Source organism: Streptopelia decaocto, assembly GCF_964273445.1.
Source record: "Streptopelia decaocto genome assembly, contig: HAP1_SCAFFOLD_1648, whole genome shotgun sequence".
In the NCBI taxonomy this organism is placed as follows: domain Eukaryota; kingdom Metazoa; phylum Chordata; class Aves; order Columbiformes; family Columbidae; genus Streptopelia; species Streptopelia decaocto.
Window position 1 is genome coordinate 1 of NW_028115394.1, and position 17,977 is coordinate 17,977.

Consider the following 17,977-nt stretch of genomic DNA (forward strand, 5'->3'; position numbering starts at 1 on the left):
GCTCTTTTGGATCTAAACGGGCTGAAAACCCCGATTCCCCCCCCCAGCCCTGCAGCGGGGGAAACTGAGGCACGGCGGCCCCCCAGCCCCCAAATGGGGGGGGGGGCACAAAAAAAGAGGGGCCGGAGCCGCCCCCTACGCGATTTGGGGGGACAAATGGAGCCGGGGGGCAAATGGAGCCGGGGGGCAAATGGAGCCGGGGGGGCCAACGCAGCCCCCCCGCCCCCCCCATGCCTCAGTTTCCCCCCCACCCCCCGCGTTATTTATTTTTGGGGGGGGGCTGCGGCGCCGCGGCCGCGAAGCACAAAGGAACCAAAGCGCCGCGACCCCCCCCCCCCGCATCCAGCACCGCGACCCCCCCAAACCCCGCACCCCCCGGCGACGGGCGCCCCGCGTTTCCCAATGAGGGGGGGGGGTCCCCTTTTCCTTCCCCCCCCCCCCGCGTCGGCGCCGCATCCGCGGGTCCCCCCGACTCACCGCAGCGCGACGCTCCGGGCGCGGGCGCGAAGGGGGGGGCGCTGGGGCGGGGGGGCTCCTGGGGGGCTCCTGGGGGGGGTCCGCTGGGGGGGCTCCGCTGGGGGGGCTCCGCTGGGGGGCGGGAGCGCGGGCGAGGCCCCCGGGCTGGCGCTGCGGTCGGGGGGGGGGCCGGGAACAGGAAGGTCCCAGCGTCCTCCCGTCCCCCCCCCGCGGCCGCGGGCTTTGCTTCCGCTGGGCGAAGCGAGAAAATGGGGGAAAAAGCGGCGGAATTGGGGAATGCGCGCTCGCGACGCCCCGCAAAACGCACAGCGCGGGGGGGGGGCAAGCGGACCCCCCTTCCCCCCCCAGCGGGGAAATCGTGCATTGATCGGGTTATTTGTATGATTTCTATTTGTTTATTTGGATCCTGCTCCGCTTGGAAAACGATCCCGGGCTCGAGGGGGTTCACGGGGGGTTTTGGGGGGGGGGGTTAAGGCGAAAATAAGCAGCCCCCCCCGGGGCCCCCCCGCTCCGCTTTGTGTAGCGGCTCCCGCTCCAACCCGCGCGGTTTTTCCCCCCCCGCCGGCAAAATGACAACGAGAAATGGTTGGAAATTATGCAACGCGGCCGGTGGCTCCGGCGCCGCAGCCCGGGCGGGTTTGGGGACCCGGCGCCCCCTTGGCCCCCCCATGGCCCCCCCCCGGATTGGGGGTGTCCCGGGGTCCCTGTGTCCCTGCCCTGGGACATTGGGGACACTGAGGGGGTTGGCGTGGGCGCCATCGCCTGCGGCACCAAAACCTTCCCACGGTGGCATCGGTGGCACCAGAAAGTGTCCCCGCTGTCCCTGGTGACATTGGTGACACTGGGGGGGTTGGCGCGGGCGCCGTCGCCTGCGGCACCGGTGGCACCAGAACGTGCCCGCGCTGTCACCGCCGCCGTGTTGTCCCCGGGGGGGTGACGTCCCCAAAATAGGGGTGGGGGGACAATGCACAGCGAGCGCAGCTGCTTGGGGACATTTTATTAGTCTTGTCACCACAGCCCGTGTCCCCCCCCCGCAGCTCTGGGGGTGTCTGGGGTGCGGGTCCCAACCCCCCTTTGGTGAGAACTCCCCCCCGTGGGATCCATGGGGCAGTTGGTGGCTTTCGAGCGGCTGTTGCCCCCGCTGCCGCCGTCCTTGGGCTGGTGACAAGGTGACAGTCCGTGCGTCCCCCCCCGGGTGTGGTGACTCCTCAGGGTCCCCAGTGAGGGTCCCAATAAAGGAGGCGCCCAGAGAAGGTTCCGGAGCAGCTGGTGACGCCCACGGGCTCCAGCCGCTGGGAACGGGGTGACTCCTGCCCCAAGGGCGCTGACCGGGCGGCCCCGGGGGCACCGGCCGGGGGGGCACGCGGGGGTCGGGGACGTTTCAGGGACAGGGCTGGTTGTGCTTGGACTCGGTGATCCTGGGGGTTTTCCACCCAAAACAACCCCGTGGTTCTGTTCGTGTCACCGTCGCCGCCGCGCGGTCACACAATGTCCCCACCGCGTGTCCCCCTGCGGTTCGCGGTGTTGTCCCCTCCACGATTCACGGTGTTGTCCCCCACATGGTTTGTGGTGTCATCCCCCCCGCGGTTCGCGGTGTTGTCCCCCCGCAGTTCACAGTGTTGTGTTGTCCCCCCGCAGTTCACGGTGTTGTGTCGTCCCCCTGTGGTTCATGGTGTTGTCCCCCCCGTGGTTCACGGTGTTGTCCCCCACATGGTTCGCGGTGTTGTCCCCCTGCGGTTTGCGGTGTTGTGTTGTCCCCCCATGGTTCACGGTGTTGTGTCGTCCCCCTGTGGTTCATGGTGTTGTCCCCCCCACGGTTCACGGTGTTGTCCCCCACATGGTTCATGGTGTTGTCCCCCTGCGGTTTGCGGTGTTGTGTTGTCCCCCCGTGGTTCACGGTGTTGTCCCCCACATGGTTCGCGGTGTTGTCCCCCTGCGGTTTGCGGTGTTGTGTTGTCCCCCCGTGGTTCACGGTGTTGTCCCCGCACCGAATCGTTTCCGGTTGGTGTCTGGGCTGAGCTGTTCCAGCCGGAATCGAGTCTGTTCGGAGCTCGTTTGCCGTCGATTGGGTGACACCTCTGTGACAACCCCAAAAGTCGTCCCCCCCTGCAGCCCCATCCCCACCCCAGTGTCCCCGTCCCCATCCCTGCATCCCCATCCTGGTGTCCCCATCCCAATCCCAGTATGTCCATCACAGCGTCCCTGTCGTCATTCCTGCATCCCCATCCCGGTGTCCCCATCCTGGTGTCCCCATCCCGGTGTCCCTGTCCTCATCCCTGCATCTTCATCCTGGTGTCCCCATCACAATCCCAGTGTCCCCATCACAGTGTCCCTGTCCCCATCCCAGCGTCTCCATCCCCATCCTGTTGTCCCTGTCCCCATCCCATTGTCCTCATCCCCATCCCAGTGTCCCTGTCCCCATTGCAGTGTCCCTGTCCCCATCCCTGCATCCCCATCCCAGTGTCTCCATCCCCATCCCATTGTCCCCATCCTGCTGTCCCCATCCCATTGTCCCCATCCTGCTGTCCCCATCCCATTGTCCTCGTCCCCATTGCAGTGTCCCTGTCCCCATTGCAGTGTCTCCGTCCCCATCCCTGCATCCCCATCCCTGTGTGTCCATCCCCATCCCATTGTCCCCGTCCCCACCCCATTGTCCCCATCCCCATCCCATTGTCCCCACGCCGCTGTCCTCGTCCCCGTCACGCCACGTGCAGCTTCTGGTGCCGCCGCAGCTGGGCCTTGTGGCGGAAGCCGTCGCCGCACTCGGCGCAGACGTGGGGCCGCTCGTCGCTGTGCGTGCGCCGGTGCCGGACGAGGTTGGAGCTGACGCTGAAGCGCTTGCCGCACTCGCCGCAGCCGTACGGCCGCTCGCCCGTGTGCGTCCGCTGGTGCTGCACCAGCGCCGAGCTCTCGCTGAAGCGCTTCCCGCAGGCGCCGCAGCCGTACGGCTTCTCGCCGGTGTGGATGCGCTGGTGGGTGAGCAGGTTGGAGTTCTGGCTGAAGCGCTTGCCGCAGGCGCCGCAGCTGTACGGCTTCTCGCCGGTGTGCGTGATCTGGTGCCGCGCCAGGTCCGAGCTGCGGCTGAAGCCTTTGCCGCACTCGCTGCAGATGGTGGGGCGCAGGCGGCCCCCCCGCAGCGCCAGCAGCTCCGCCAGCGGCGCCAGGGCCCCCCCGCGCCCCGCGGCTCTGGGGGCGCCGCGTGCCGCCGGTTTCCGCCGCGGCGCCGGGGGGCTGGGGGGGGCTGCGGGGAGAGGGGCCCGTGAGCCGGGGGCCCCGCGGGCTGGGGACCCGGCGGGGGCTGCGGCGCCCTGTGCCACCCCCGTCCCGCTGCAGCTTCCCCAGCCCTTTGCCACCTTCCCCAGCCATTCCCCACCTTCTCCATCCCTTTTCCCACCTTCTCCGTTCGTTTTCCATCTTCCCCGTCCCTTTTCCACCTTCTGCTTCCTTTTTCCACCTTTCCTGTCCCTCTTCCACATCCCTTTTCCAACTTCCCCAGCCCTTTGCCACCTTCCCCAGCCATTCCCCACCTTCTCCATCCCTTTTCCACCTTCCCCATCCCTTTTCCCCCTTCTGCTTCCTTTTTCCACCTTCCCTGTCTCTCTTCCACCTTCTCGGTCCCTTTTTCCACCTTCTCCATCCCTTTTCCACCTTCCCCATCCCCTTTTCCACCTTCTCCACCCCCTTTTCCACCTGTTCCACCATTTCCATCTCCAGCCCCACAGTGCAGGATCAGGACGCCCCTGCACCCCGAGATCGGGACGTCCCTGCACCCCAGGACTGGGGCACCCCCATGCTCTATGGGGTTGGGGCACCCCCCATGCCGTGGGAACAGGACACCCCCATGCTCTATGGGGTTGGGGCACCCCCCATGCCGTGGGAACAGGACACCCCCATACCCTGGGATCGGGGCACCCCCCACCACGGACACGGGGCACCCACACCCCCCAGGATCAGGGTCCCCCCAGGATCTGGGGATCCCCCCACCCGGGGTTGGGGTGACCCCCCCATCGCTGGGTCAGGGCAGGCGCATGGGGACCCCAAAAAGGACTCAGCACCCCCAGTGTGACGGGGGACACCCCGGGGGGGCTCACCTGCCGACGTCCCCTGCGGCCGCTCGCTGTCCTGGGGGGTCCGGGGGTCCTGGGGGGGCGACCCCCCCTCTGTGTCCATGGCCCCCGTCCCAGCACGCTCAGACGGGGGGACCCTGCTGGGGGGGAGGGAGCGGCAAAGAGATGGGGTGACACGGTGGCACCCCAGGGGGGGTCCCGCCTGCACCCCAAGGGGGGTCCCAGCCCCCCCGTGCCTCAGTTTCCTCCCCTGATGCTGGGGGGGGCACAGCCAGGGTTTGGGGCCCCTCCCCATCCCAACAGCATCCACCCCCCGCCCCCCCATCATGGAGGGACCCCCCGCAGGCTGGGGGGTCACGCTCCCCCCGCTGCCAGCATCGCCGCCATTTCGGGGGAAACAGCGGCGGGGGGGGGGCCTGTCCTCCCGCCCTTTTTGTTTCTGGGGGGTTCCCGGTCCCGACTCACCGGTGCGGGCGGGGGGCCCGGGGGGGCGCGGGGGGCGGCGGGGAGCGGCGGCCGCGCCGGAGCGGCGGCGGGGAGGCCGCCATGGCCGGGCCGCGGCTCATGGCCGCTCGTGGCCGCCCGCGGCTGCCGAACGGCGCAGCGGCACCACGGGGGCTCCGGCACCCCCCATGGCACCCCCATGGCACCCCCCCAAACTCCCATCGCCCCATGGCACCCCTCATGTCACCCCCCAACCTGCCACCCCCCCATCACCCCCATGTCACCCCTTAACCTGCCATCCCCCCATGTCACCCCCCAACCTGCAAACCCCCCATATCAGCCCCAAAACCTGCAGCCCCCCAAATGTCACCCCCACACTCCCCATGTCACCCCCCCAACCTGCAACCCCCATGTCACCCCACACCCCCCGCTCCCCCCACGTCACCCCCAAACCCACCGCGACGAGCAGCCGCCCCCATGGGGACACAGCCACGGGCTGCGGGAAGAGTTGGGGATCCCCCCATCATCGGGGTGGCCTCGGGGGGGGCTCAGGTGTCCCCCCCCGGTGATCTGGGGGAGGGGGTTGGGGTGTGTCCCCCCATTGTGTCCCTCTTTGGGGGAACAGGGACCTTCTGGGCGTCCCCCAGGTGCTGGGGGGTGGCCATTGGGGGGTCTTTTGCCCCCCCCCCCCCGCCTGGCAGCAGCTGTGGGGACACGGCGGGGCCGTCACAGCCCGTCCCCGCGGGTCCCCGGTGTCACCAGCCCCCCTGCCCGGCGCCATTTGGGGAGAACAACACGAATTGTGGGGGCGCAGCGAGTGGGGAAACTGAGGCACATGGGGGGACATGGGGGTGAGTTCATGGGAGGGAGCGGGGCTGGGGGTGCAAATTTGGGGTGATTGAGCTTTATTAAAAACCAAATCATCTATTAAACTGGTGATGGACCCGAATAAATCTCCAGGTGCTGCGGGGCCAAAGCAGGGTTAACATGGAGTGTTGTGGGGCCACGGGGGCCAGGGCGCGCTGCGGGGCACCGGGCCCCGCTGCCATGGCAACGCCGGGGTCGAGCCACCGGAACCCAGGGGGTGCGCAGGGAGAGGGCGGATTGGTGGAGAGCCACGATGGAGGCGGGGCTTACCGCCGGGAGCACCTGACGATTGGAGGAGAGCGACGCAAGGGGGCGGGACCTCCGAAGGAGGGGATGAAACAGCAGGGAGGAGGCGGAGCCTTGAGGGAAGCCGCAATTCGATTGGCGGAGAGGTGGGCGGGAAGGGCGTGCGCCGCTGCTCAGTGCCCGTCACTTCCGGATAGCGGCAGTTTCTGCCTCCCGCCGGGGCTGGGGCGGCCGCGCTGGGACCCCCGGGGGCCTCCCGACCCGCGGAACCCCCCCGGGGCCTCCCGACCCCCCGGAACCCCCCCGGGGCCTCCCGACCCCGCGGAACCCCCCGGAACCCCCCGGGGCCTCCCGACCCCCGGAACCCCCCCGGGGCCTCCCGACCCCCCGGAACCCCCCCCCGGGGCCTCCCGACCCCCGGAACCCCCCGGGGCCTCCCGACCCCCGGCGCTCGGTGCGGCCCGGGCAGCTCCTCCCGCCGGGGCATGCGGAGGCGGCGGCGGCCGCGCTATGTGGTACATCATGCAGAGCATCCAGAGCAAGTACTCGCTGTCCGAGCGCCTCATCCGCACCATCGCCGCCATTCGCTCCTTCCCGCGGGACAACGTGGAGGATCTGATCGGCAGGGTGAGCCGCGCCCGCGGGGGGAGCGGGGGCTGTGGGGGCCGAGCCGGGACCCCCTCCCCGCCGGGAGCCCGCGGGTGTCCCGCTGCTCGGGGCCGGTTTCCCCTCCCCGCGGGTGTCCCGGTGCTCGGGGCCGGTTTCCCCTCCCCGCGGGTGTCCCGGTGCTCGGGGCCGGTTTCCCCTCCCCGCGGGTGTCCCGCTGCTCGGGGCCGGTTCCACCCCGTTTGGTGCCGCGGGGCCGCACTGCGGGTGTCGCTCCGCACCGTTTGACCCCGTCGGGTGCGGGTCCTGCGGTTGTCCCCGGTCCTGCGGCTGTCCCCGGTCCTGCGGCTGTCCCCGGTCCTGCGGTTGTCCCCGGTCTTGCGAGCGTCCCCTCGGCCGGCTCGTTCTGAGGGGCTGAGCCCGGCTGACCCGGGCCCTGCTGAGCTATTTTGGGTGGCAAACGTCTTAAACCCCCTCGGGGCCGCCCCTTCGGAGCCCCGGGCGCCCCTCGGGGCCTCGCTGGCGGCGCTTGAGCCGCTGCCAGTTTAGTTACCAGAGCAAAGCACCCACGGCCCCCAGCGCCTGCTCAGTGCCCGCTGGTGGCCTCGCAGCAGCCGCTCCCCGGGATCCCCTGGGGACACCGACCCTCAGCACGGGTTATTCCGGCACCACGGGGTCTTCCAGCATCATTTAGTGACAGTTAATTAATTAAGATCAAGCCTGGGAGCAGAAAAACAGACCGTCAGGCTCCACGCAACCGCTGTTCCCAGCCTGAAAACAAACCCCGGGCGTCACGCCGCGTGTCTATTAATAAACATTTCCTAACGACGCAGACCGAGGCGCCTCGGGCGCCGGACGGGGGGTGGGAGAGGGCGGCGATCGGGGGGGTTTTGCTAATGCTGGCTTCCCGGCGCTCTCGCAGGGCGCGGATGTGAACGGGATGCACGGGACCCTGAAACCGCTGCACTGCGCCTGCATGGTGGCTGACACCGACTGCGTGGAGCTGCTGCTGCAGAAGGGAGCCGAGGTAACGGCTTGCAGTGGAATAGAAAATAAAAGGCCCTTTGGAGAAGGGGCCGGGAGGTCGGGGCCGGGGGTGGGTGAGGTTTGAGCCGGTGTTTTAGAGCAGTGCCGTTTCGTGCCATGAGGGAGGTTTGTGGTCCCTGGATGGGGTGAAGTGTTTGCGCTGGGGTCTCGGGGCGCGTGTCCTCTGGCCAGGGAGGGAAGTTTTGCGGTGGGCGAATGAAAACCCAGGTGTTGCCTCGTTTTTGACGCTGCTGCAGGTCGTACCCACGCTGCCCTATTGTGCTGTTGGGTAAGTCGGGATGTGGAAATAATGGTTTTGTGCAGCGGCGGTGGAGCTTCCCCGAGCCCGGCAGGAGTGGGGGCACCTCAGTGACCCCCGAATCATCGAATCACGGGATCGTTTTGGGTGGAAAAGCTTTTCAAGCTCATAGAGTCCAACCATAACCCAACCCTGGCACTAAAATGTCCCCAAGAACCTGTTCACCCCCCAGGGATGGTGGCTCCAGCACTGCCCTGGGCAGCCTGTTCAATGCCCAATGGCCCTTTGGGGAAGAAATCACCCCAAATTTCCACCCTCACCCTCCTTCTCCTCCTTCCCCAGCTCCATCACCTTTTCTCAACTCACTCCAGCACCTCAAGCTCTTTCTTGGCCTGAGGGGCCCAAAACTGCCCCCAGGGTTCACGGTTTGGCCTCCCCAGTGCCCAGCGCAGGGACGGTCGCCACCCTGGGACCTTTTTGGCCGCTCTGGCTCACGTTGAGCCGCTGTCCCCAACACCCCCAGCTTCTTTTCCGCCTTTCCAGCCGCTCTTCCCCAAACCCGCGGCGTTTAACCCTTTCCCTCCCGTTCTCAGGTCAACGCCCTGGACGGCTACAACCGCACGGCCCTTCACTACGCGGCGGAGAAGGACGAGACGTGCGTGGAGATCCTGCTGGAGTACGGCGCCGACCCCAACGCGCCCGACGGCAACAAGGACACGCCGCTGCACTGGGCCGCCTTCAAGAACAACGCCGAGTGCGCGCGGTCGCTGCTGGAGAACGGCGCCCGCGTCAACGCCCGCGACTACAACGCCGACACGCCGCTCAGCTGGGCCGCCATGAAGGGCAACCTGGAGAGCGTCAGCGTGCTGCTCGACTTCGGCGCCGAGGTGCGGGTGACGAATCTGAAAGGGCAGACGCCCATCTCGCGGCTGGTGGCGTTGCTGGTGCGGGGCCTGGGCACGGAGCGCGAGGATTCCTGCTTCGAGCTCCTGCAGCGCGCCGCCGGGCAGTTCGAGCTGAGGAAGAACGGCAGCATGCCCTGGGAGGTGACCAGGGATCCGCAGCTCTGCCAGAAGCTCACCCTGCTCTGCTCGGCGCCCGGGACGCTGCAGGCGCTGTCCCGCTACGCCGTGCGCCGCAGCCTGGGCGTGCAGTTCCTGCCCGAGGCCGTGGAGCAGCTGCCCTTGCCCGCCAGCCTCAAGGAATACGTTCTGCTCCTCAGCTGAGCCGCACAACGAGGCGCCGGCGCTCTCGGTGCCGGCGTTCCGCTGCTTTTCCTCACCGGCTCCTCGCGGCGGCACCGGAGTGAGCTCGATGGGTGGGTCGGCGGCCGGCGGTGCCGATTCCCCTCCCCGGTCACGGTTTCCGTCCCGGCGCCGCTCGCGGGCGGCTCCGCGTCGTCTCTCTGCCCGCGCCACCCGCTCGGCGGCTCCTCCACGCGCCCTCCCCTCCATTTTTGGCCTCGTGAGATGAACCATCTCAATTAATAGCAAATTATATCCCCGCTTTTGGATTAACTTGTTTTTTTTTTTCCCTTTTTTCTTTTTTCTGTGTTCGGGTGCAGGAGGAGCAGGGAAAATCTCCTTTAGGGGCGGGAAATGAAGGTGTTGTCAGCCCTGCAGACCTGCGGGGACGCGTTTGCCGCCGCGAGCGAGCGATGAATTTATTGAAGCATCTTAACTCTGAATTTTTAAGGCTAAAGTGCTGCCCGAGGGGCTCTACCCAAACCACTTACCCCACCCACCGCAGCGCTCGGGGAACCGCTTTTCTGTTTCAAAAGCCCATAAAACCCTTAAACCAACCCCAAACTTCCCCCGAGGAAACGCTTTGTTTTGGGAAAGCGGCTTTTTCCCCGCGGCGGCGCTGCCCGGCGTCCCGGGGGCGCGAGCCGAAGCGGGGAGTGCTTGGTTTTGGGGTTCCCCGAGGCGCCGGCGCCTCAGATGTTGGACTCGAGCGAGATCCTCTTGCGCGTGATGTGCTCCAGATGCGCCTTCTCCGACGTGTCCAGCTCGATGTTGTACTTGGCCAGGATTTTGAGGATGGGGCGAAGCTTCAGCCACCACTGCTCCTTGGGGAGGCGGTGCCTGGGGGAGAAAGCGCCGCGTCGCTCGGGGGGTCGACCCCGGGTCCCCTTGGTGTGTTTTGGGGTGCTGGGGGGGGCACCTACTCGAAATCCGTCTGCTCCTTGAGGTCGGCGAGGGGCTGGAAGACGAGGCTGCGCTTGCGCATGCCCAGCAGACAGGCCGAGTCGGCCGTGTTGGCGAAGATCCGACCTGCCGGGGGCGGCGGGGGGCAAACTCAATGCTTTTGGGGCCCCCCAGGAGGAGAGAGAACCCCCCAAAATCTGCAGGGGGGCCCTTTGCGTTGGTAGGAGGGGAGAGCACCCTGCAGCACCCCCGAAATCCCTTTGTGTTGAGATACCAGAGCAGCGTGCGCCTTGGGGGGCTTGTTTTAGTGATTTCACGCCCCACGTGGATGTGGGGAGGGGCTGGGGGGCTCTATGAATTTGGGAACAAGGCAGGGCCCCCCCCGGCCGCGCCGGCGCGGCACCCACCATGCCGGGAGCACTCCTTGACCTTCCCGGTGATCCAGGCCACCGCCTTGGCGCCCATCTTGGTGCCGAAATTCCTGTCGAAGGGGGTCGGGGTGCCGCCCTGCGCCCGGAAAACCACCGAGTGAGCAAAGGGGGGTTAACCCCTTGTCGGGGGGGGTCTCCCCCTTCCCGGGGGGCCCGTACCTGCTGCATGTGCCCCAGCACGTTTTTGCGGCAGTCGAAGATGCCCTTGCCCTCCTCCGAGTAGAGGTTGTAGATGAAGTCGGTGGTGTAGTTCTCGTTGCACCGCTCGTTCCTGCGCCGGGGGGCCGAATTTGGGCTCGGGGGGGGTGACACGAGCACGACGGGTCTCAGCAACCCCCTCATCACGATTTGGGGACGTACCTGAGCACCAGCCCCCTCTTCACCGTCGTCTTCATCTTCTCAGTTAAATGCTCCACGTTGATCTACGAGGAGCGCGAAACGAGAATAAATGTGGCTCCCGTTCCCCGCCCGGCGGGGAAACATGGGGCGTGGGGGGGCACGGGGTGTTGGGGGGGCCCCAAACCTGCAGATCGTGGATGTTGAAAGGGTCCTCGTAGATGTAGGCGGCGTCGGCGCCGCCCGCCAGCCCCGCCATGGTGGCCAAGTAGCCACAGTAGCCGCCCATGGTCTCGATGATGAAGACGCGGCGCTTGGTCCCGGCCGCCGACTGCTTGATGCGGTCGCAGGTCTGCGGCGGCACGAGAATCGGGGTGAAAAAGGGGGATCGAGGTTCACGGGGGAGGGGGCGCGAGCGGGGAGGGGGCGCACCGTGGTGATGGTGTTGAGCGCGGTGTCGGCGCCGATGCTGAAGTCGGAGCCGGGGACGTTGTTGGAGACGGTGGCGGGGATGATGCAGAGCGGGATGCAGAGCTCCTCGAACTTGGCTCTGCCCTCCACCAGCTCCAGGCTGCCCGTGAAGGCCTGGGGGGGCGCGGGGGGGTGGGCGCGGGCAGGGCGCGGGCAGCTGCCTGTCCCCCCCCGCGCCGCGGCCTCCCCGTCACCTCAAAGCCGCCGATGATGATGAGCCCGTGGATGCCGAAGCTGTTGATGTTGTTGCTGATTTCCTCAAAGTATTTCTTGGGCAAAGTCCTGGGGGGAGAACCTCCGTGGCTGAGCCCGCCCGGGGTGGGGGGCTCGTCCTGGGGACCCCCCCTGGGTGTTCCCTTGGGGGGAAGCGTCACCTCTTTGTCCCCAGTTTGGATCCTCCCAGCCCAGTCCAGGGGCCGACCCGATCCCAGCCGATCTCTTCTATCTGGAGGGGAAAGCAGCGAGTTGAGGGGGGGACACAAAGGCGTTTTGGGGTGCGCCAGCCTCGCTGTGGTGATAGCATAGCAATATTGGGGGGACCCAGCGCCCCCCACATTGGGGTGTGACAGGATGAGCCTGTCACCTCTCAGCAGGGCCGGGGTGCAAAGGGGGTCGATCACCCCCAACCCTCCCAGGGCTGCAGCTGCTGCTTTTTGGGGCGTACACCCCCTTTTCCCCCGGGGGGGGTTCTCACCATGCCGTGGGCGAGCCCCTCGAAGCCGTCGTGCACCGCCAGCATGCGGTGGCCGTGGATGAGCCCGATGCGCACGGTGGAGCGCACGGCCGCGTTCATGCCGGCGGCCGGGGCGCCCACGTTGAGCACGGCCAGCGTGTAACCGCTCTGCGGGGCGGGAAGGAGGTTTGGGGGCTGTGGGGCACGGGGGGGCCCCAGCGCCCCCTCCCCGCTGCCGTACCTTGGTGGAGGGAGGGCGGATGTGCGCCAGCAGCTTATAGACGTTCCAGTTGTTTTGGAAGCTCCTGCAAAGGCGAGGAGGGTGTGGGGGTCCTGGGGGGGCCGGGGCCGCCGCGGTCCCGCCGGGGACAGGGGGGGACGCTCACCGGCCCCGCAGCTTCAGGGCGTCGTCGAAGCGTCCCTCGTTCATCGCCGTTGTCACGTCCTTGGTCTGCGGGGAGCAAAGAGGGGGGCTGTACCGAGATTGGGGGGTTCGCGCCGCGGCGCTTGGGTTTGCACCGACATTGCTGGGTTTGCACCGCGCTGGTTGGGTTTACACTGCACCCATTGGGTTTGCACCGCGCTGGTTGGGTTTACACCGCACCCGTTGGGTTTGCACCGCGCTGGTTGGGTTTACACTGCACCCGTTGGGTTTGCACCGCGCTGGTTGGGTTTACACTGCACCCGTTGGGTTTGCACCGCGCTGGTTGGGTTTACACTGCACCCGTTGGGTTTGCACCGCGCTGGTTGGGTTTACACCGCACCCATTGGGTTTGCACTGCGCTGGTTGGGTTTACACCGCACCCGTTGGGTTTGCACTGCGCTGGTTGGGTTTACACCGCACCCGTTGGGTTTGCACCGCGCTGGCTGGGTTTACACGGCACCCATTGGGTTTGCACCACGCTGGGCAGGTTTGCATGGTGCCGGTTTGCTTTGCACCGCGCAGCTTTGCACCGCGCTGGTTGGCTTTGCGCTATCCCGGTCAGGTTTGCACCGTGCCGGTCGGGTTTGCGCTGTCCCGGTTGAGTTTGCACCGTGCCGCTCGGCTTTGCCCCACGCCGGTTGGGTTTGCCCTGTCCCGGTCTGGTTTGCCCCGCACCGGTCTGGTTTGCCCCGTCCCGGTCTGGTTTGCCCCGTCCCGGTCTGGTTTGCCCCACGCCGGGGCAGCTCCCGGGTCCCGTCCCCACTCACCACCTGCACGCACTCCATGAGCGGCAGCCGCACCGCCTGGTTCCCCGACAGGCTGATGACGCACGCCGGCGTCTCCGGGGTCCCCTCCAGCAGCGCCATGACGGCCTCAACCCCCATGCGGCTGCCCTGGGGGACGGGAGCGGGGCGGTGACAGCGCTGTCCCCCCAGGCCCCTCGCGGCGGGGACGGGGACGGGGTGCGCTCCCTACCAGGATGCGGTCGAAGGCCGAGGGCGTCCCGCCGCGCTGGACGTGGCCCAGGATGGTGACGCGCGTGTCGTATCCCAACCGCTTCACCACCAGCTGCAAGACAGGGGCGTGCCTGGGTCCCCTGCGGCGGGGCCGGCGAGGGGACGGGGACAGAGCCGGGGCGCCCCCCCTCCCCGCTCACGGTTTTGATGTCCTCGGAGGTGATGGCTTTGCCGTGCTTGTCGATGGCGCCCTCGGCCACGATGATGATGTTCAGCCTCGAGCCGCCCAGGCGGGTCTGGGGGGACACCGGGAGGTGACAACGGGGACGGGGACGGCGACAAAGCGCCCGCCGGAGCCTGTCCCACCTCCGTCAGCCGCCGGCACAGATGGTCCTCCCAGTCGTCCTCAGGGGGGGACTCGGGGATGAAAACCCAGTCGGCGCCGCAGGCCAGGGCGGTGATGAGCGCCAGGTAGCTGGAAACGGGTGAAAAATGGGCTGGTTTGGGTTTTTTTCCCTATTTCTTCAGCAGGAGGCGCGTGGGCGCGGTGCCGCGGCGACGTACCCGCAGTGCCGGCCCATCACTTCCAGCACGAACGTCCGCTGGTGGCTGCGGGGGACACGAGCGTCACCGCGACGAGCCCGAGCCGGGACACGCGCGTCCCCGCCGAGCGGCGCCGCCGTCACCGTCACCTCTGCGCCGTGGTGGTGATGGCGTCCACGATCTCCATGATGCGGTGCAGCGCCGAGTCGGTGCCGATGGTCATGTCGGTGCCGCAGAAGTCGTTGTCAATGGAACCCACCAGGCCCACGATGTTCAGGTGACTCGACTGCTTCGCCTCGTCCGCCGTGATCCCCCCTGCGCGGTGGCGCCCCCTTGGTTTTGTGGGTGTCCCCCCCCAAAAAACACCCAAACACCGGCACAAAGCTCCGGTGTGGGGCCAAAATCCCCATTTCTGCCTCCAAGCCTCCTCGTTGTGTGCTGCCCCCGATCGGGGTTCAGACACCCCGGCTTTGGCACAAGCCCCTGATTCGGCTGCATCCCCCCCTGAGTTTGGTACAACCCCCCATGATTTTGATGCAACCCCCCTGATTTTGCCACAACCCCCCATGATTTTGGTACAAACCCCTAATTTTGCCACAACCCCCCATGATTTTGGTACAAACCCCCTGATTTTGGTACAAACCCCATTATTTTGGTACAAACCCCATTATTTTGGTGCAACCCCCCTGATTTTGCCACAAACCCTCTGATTTTCCCACAACCACCCTGATTTTTATACAACCGCCCAATTTTGCCACAAACCCCCCTGATTTTCATCAACCCCCCCCAATTTTGCCACAAACCCCCCTGATTTTCATCAACCCCCCCCAATTTTGCCACAAACCCCCTGATTTTCCCACACACCCCCCAACTTTCACACACCCCCTGCCTTTCCTACAACCCCCTGATTTCACACCCCCCCCTCGATTCCATCACAACCCCCCTGATTTTGGTACAGACGCCCCAGATCTTGCCCCGACCCCCCCGATTTTGCCCCGAACCCCCCGTTTCCCCCCGCCGCGGCTGGAGCCGGGGGTGCCCGGGGGGGCGCACGTACCCCCTTTGAGCAGCTCTGCCAGGAGGCTGCTCCACTCGGCGCGGAAGGTGTCGGCGCCGGTGAGGCTGCCGTCGCCGCCGATCACGCACAGGTTGGTGATGCCGCGCTTCACCAGGTTGCGGGCGGCTTTCAGGCGCCCCTCCCGTGTGCGGAAATCCTGGCAGCGCGCGCTGCCGATCACCGTCCCCCCCTGCGGGACCCCCGCGTGTCACTGGGTCCCCATCGGGTCCCCATGGCGCCCCGTGTCCATCCCTTCGCCCCCCCCCACCCCGCGTCCGTCTGTCCGTCCCTGCCCCCTCATCCCGGCTCCGGTTTCGGGTTATTTTCAGGCTTGACCCCGGCGCCGGGGGGGTTGGGTTACAGCGAATGCGTCCCCCCCGTGGTGACGGCCCCCGGGTGGCCGCGCTCACCAGCTGCAGCATCATGGACACGCTCTCCCATGTGGCCTCCTTGATGTTGTCCCCGCCGTCCACCAGCCCCTGGTAGCCCTGGAGGGGGGACACAAACAAGGGGTTGAGGGGGGGTTGGGGAAGTGGGGGGGTGGGGAATTTGGGGTGTTTGGGGGGGGCGGCACCCACCTCGTGCACGAAATAGACCTTGGCGCCGGTGTAGATGCCGACGCGCACCACGGCGCGCACGGCCGCGTTCATGCCTGCGGAGGGGGGGCCGTCACCTCGGGGACCCCCACCCTGGGGACCCCCCCACCCTGGGGACCCCCCAGAATCCGTCACCCCCCCCCGCGCCCGCTCGCCCCCCCCGCCAGGTCCCCCCCACCAGTCCCGCAGCTGCCGGGTTATTTTTGCCCCGGTGACATTTACCGGCGACCGCGTGACACCGGCTGACAAGTGGGGGGGCGGGGGGGGTTAAGCAGAGACCCCCATGGGCTGTATTACCCCCCCCCCCCCCCAAAAACAAGGGGTCCCCCCATCGCTCTGTGGCCACACCACACTTTGGGCTGAATCCCTGCGCTTTTGGGCAACCCCCGCGCTTTTCCCGTGCGCCGCGTCCCTTTCACCGCCCCCCCAGTTTTGTCACCCACATTCCCCCCCTTGCACCCCAAATGTCCCATTAACTCTGCCCCGTGTCATTGTCACCCCCCAAGGTCACCCCACCCCCACAGCCCGGAGAAACCCCCCAGAGTCCCGTTTTCGCCTGGTTTCTCCCCAGAACAGCCCTCGCCCCGCGGGTCCCCGGGTTTGGGTGACGGGGCGTCCCTTACCCTGCGCGTCCCCCCCCGAGGTGAGGACGGCGATGGCTTTGCCGACGCCCATGTTCTCGGCGTGGCCGTGTCCCCCCGGCCGCTGCGCCATCGTCCTGCCTGGAAAAGGAGCAGAATTGGGCAAAACCGAAGCAGGTGAGGGCGGCGACGTCCCCGGCGCCGGCACCGCACACTGTGCCACCGCACACTGTGCCACCCGCACACGGTGCCACCGCACACTGTGCCGCCCCCCGCCGCGCTAAATGGGGCCCCCAGGGGGAGGGACAGGGACAGGGTGTCCCCTCCCCGGCACCGGGGGCGTGGGGACACGGGGGCTCCCTACTGGTGCCAGTCGGGCCATACTGGTGCCAGTCTGTCCTCACACTGGTGCCAGTCGGGCCATCCTGGTCTCAGTCTGTCCTTACTGGTGTCAGTCTGTCCTTACTGGTCTCAGTCTGTTCTTACTGGTCCCAGTCTGCGTGTGTTACTGGTCCCAGTTCATGTTACTGGTCCCAGTGTGGCTGTCCGTGTCCCCGCTGTCTGTATGTGTCCCCAGTGTCTGTCCGTGTCCCCAGTCCGTCTGTCCGTGTCCCCGCTGTCTGTCCCTGTCCCTGGTGTCTGTCCGTGTCCCCAGTCCGTCTGTCCGTGTCCCCAGTCCGTCTGTCCGTGTCCCTGCTGTCTGTCTGTGTCCCCAGTCCGTCTGTCCCTGCTGTCTGTCTGTGTCCCCAGTCTGTCTGTCCGTGTCCCCAGTCCGTCTGTCCGTGTCCCCGCTGTCTGTCCGTGTCCCCGGTCCATCTGTCCGTGTCCCCGGTGTCCGTCCCTGTCCCCGCTGTCTGTCTGTGTCCCCAGTCCGTCTGTCCGTGTCCCCAGTCTGTCTGTCCGTGTCCCCGCTGTCTGTCCCTGTCCCCGGTCCGTCTGTCCGTGTCCCCAGTCCGTCTGTCCCTGTCCCCCCTGTCTGTCCCTGTCCCTGGTGTCCGTCCCTGTCCCTGGTGTCTGTCCGTGTCCCTGCTGTCTGTCCGTGTCCCCAGTCTGTCTGTCCGTGTCCCCGCTGTCTGTCCGTGTCCCCGCTGTCTGTCCGTGTCCCCGGTCCATCTGTCCGTGTCCCCGCTGTGTGTCCCATCCCGTGTCACTGACCTGCGTGTCCCCGCTGGGGGCCGGGGCGGCAGCCGAGCAGCAGCAGCAGCAGCAGCGCCAGGGACAGGGACAGGGACAGCGCGGCCGGGAGGAGCCGCGGCAGCTCGGGGGGCAGCTCGGGGACCATGGCCCGGGAGCGGCTGCCACGGGATCCCTCGTCACGGGATCTACCGGCTGTAACGGGATCAGCTGTGATGGGACTGGGTGTAACGGGATCTGCTGGCTCCAGCGGGATGGGCTGGAATGGGATCAGCAGTAATGGGATCAACCAGCACTAATGGGATCAATTCTAATGGGATCAGGTGTAATGGGATCAATCAGCTGTAATGGGATTGGTTCTAATGGGATCAATTGGCTCTAATGGGATCAGTTCTAAAGGGATCAATCAGCTGTGGCGGGATCAGCTGTAATGGGATCAGTTCTAAAGGGATCAACTGGCTCTAATGGGATCGATCAGCTGTGACAGGGTCTCTGGTGGGCTCAGCTGCCCCACGGTGACCCCGCCCCCCAGGGACACCCCCACTGTCCCCGTAGGTGTCGCTGCCCCCCCGCCCACGGCCATCCCGCGCGGGGCCGCCGCGCCGCCAGGGGGCGCCCTCCCCGCCCCGCCAGCCT

At 67.1% G+C, this 17,977-nt stretch overlaps 3 protein-coding genes across 4 annotated transcripts; 1 reads left to right on the top strand and 2 right to left on the bottom strand.

Moving 5' to 3' along the window:
- Positions 1-3,154: 3,154 nt before the first annotated feature.
- On the bottom strand, positions 3,155-5,130 carry LOC309452771 (uncharacterized protein). Of its 2 annotated transcripts, none has more exons than XM_082077430.1 (3): positions 5,010-5,130; positions 4,569-4,681; positions 3,155-3,718 (listed from the first exon to the last, which is right to left on the bottom strand). In XM_082077430.1, the coding sequence occupies exons 1-3, from the start codon at positions 5,108-5,110 to the stop codon at positions 3,177-3,179; spliced, it is 756 nt and encodes a 251-aa protein (XP_081933556.1). In that variant the 5' UTR covers positions 5,111-5,130; the 3' UTR covers positions 3,155-3,176. The 2 variants fall into 2 exon arrangements, with proteins under 2 accessions (XP_081933556.1, XP_081933555.1); XM_082077429.1 differs by having other exon boundaries at positions 4,569-4,684.
- Positions 5,131-5,999: 869 nt separating this feature from the next.
- Positions 6,000-9,509, top strand: ASB8 (ankyrin repeat and SOCS box containing 8). The gene is made up of 3 exons (XM_082077428.1): positions 6,000-6,728; positions 7,630-7,734; positions 8,586-9,509. The coding sequence occupies exons 1-3, from the start codon at positions 6,036-6,038 to the stop codon at positions 9,216-9,218; spliced, it is 1,431 nt and encodes a 476-aa protein (XP_081933554.1). The 5' UTR covers positions 6,000-6,035; the 3' UTR covers positions 9,219-9,509.
- A 120-nt stretch (positions 9,510-9,629) lies between these two features.
- Positions 9,630-16,480, bottom strand: PFKM (phosphofructokinase, muscle). The gene is made up of 22 exons (XM_082077427.1): positions 16,250-16,480; positions 15,609-15,682; positions 15,441-15,518; positions 15,031-15,220; positions 14,123-14,288; positions 13,995-14,039; positions 13,797-13,905; positions 13,631-13,726; positions 13,450-13,542; positions 13,242-13,367; positions 12,437-12,501; positions 12,292-12,355; positions 12,072-12,218; positions 11,752-11,822; positions 11,572-11,659; positions 11,339-11,491; positions 11,094-11,258; positions 10,931-10,992; positions 10,730-10,841; positions 10,547-10,646; positions 10,160-10,265; positions 9,630-10,076 (listed from the first exon to the last, which is right to left on the bottom strand). Exons 1-22 carry the CDS (start codon positions 16,338-16,340, stop codon positions 9,929-9,931), a joined length of 2,349 nt encoding a protein of 782 aa, XP_081933553.1. The 5' UTR covers positions 16,341-16,480; the 3' UTR covers positions 9,630-9,928.
- Positions 16,481-17,977: the final 1,497 nt, after the last annotated feature.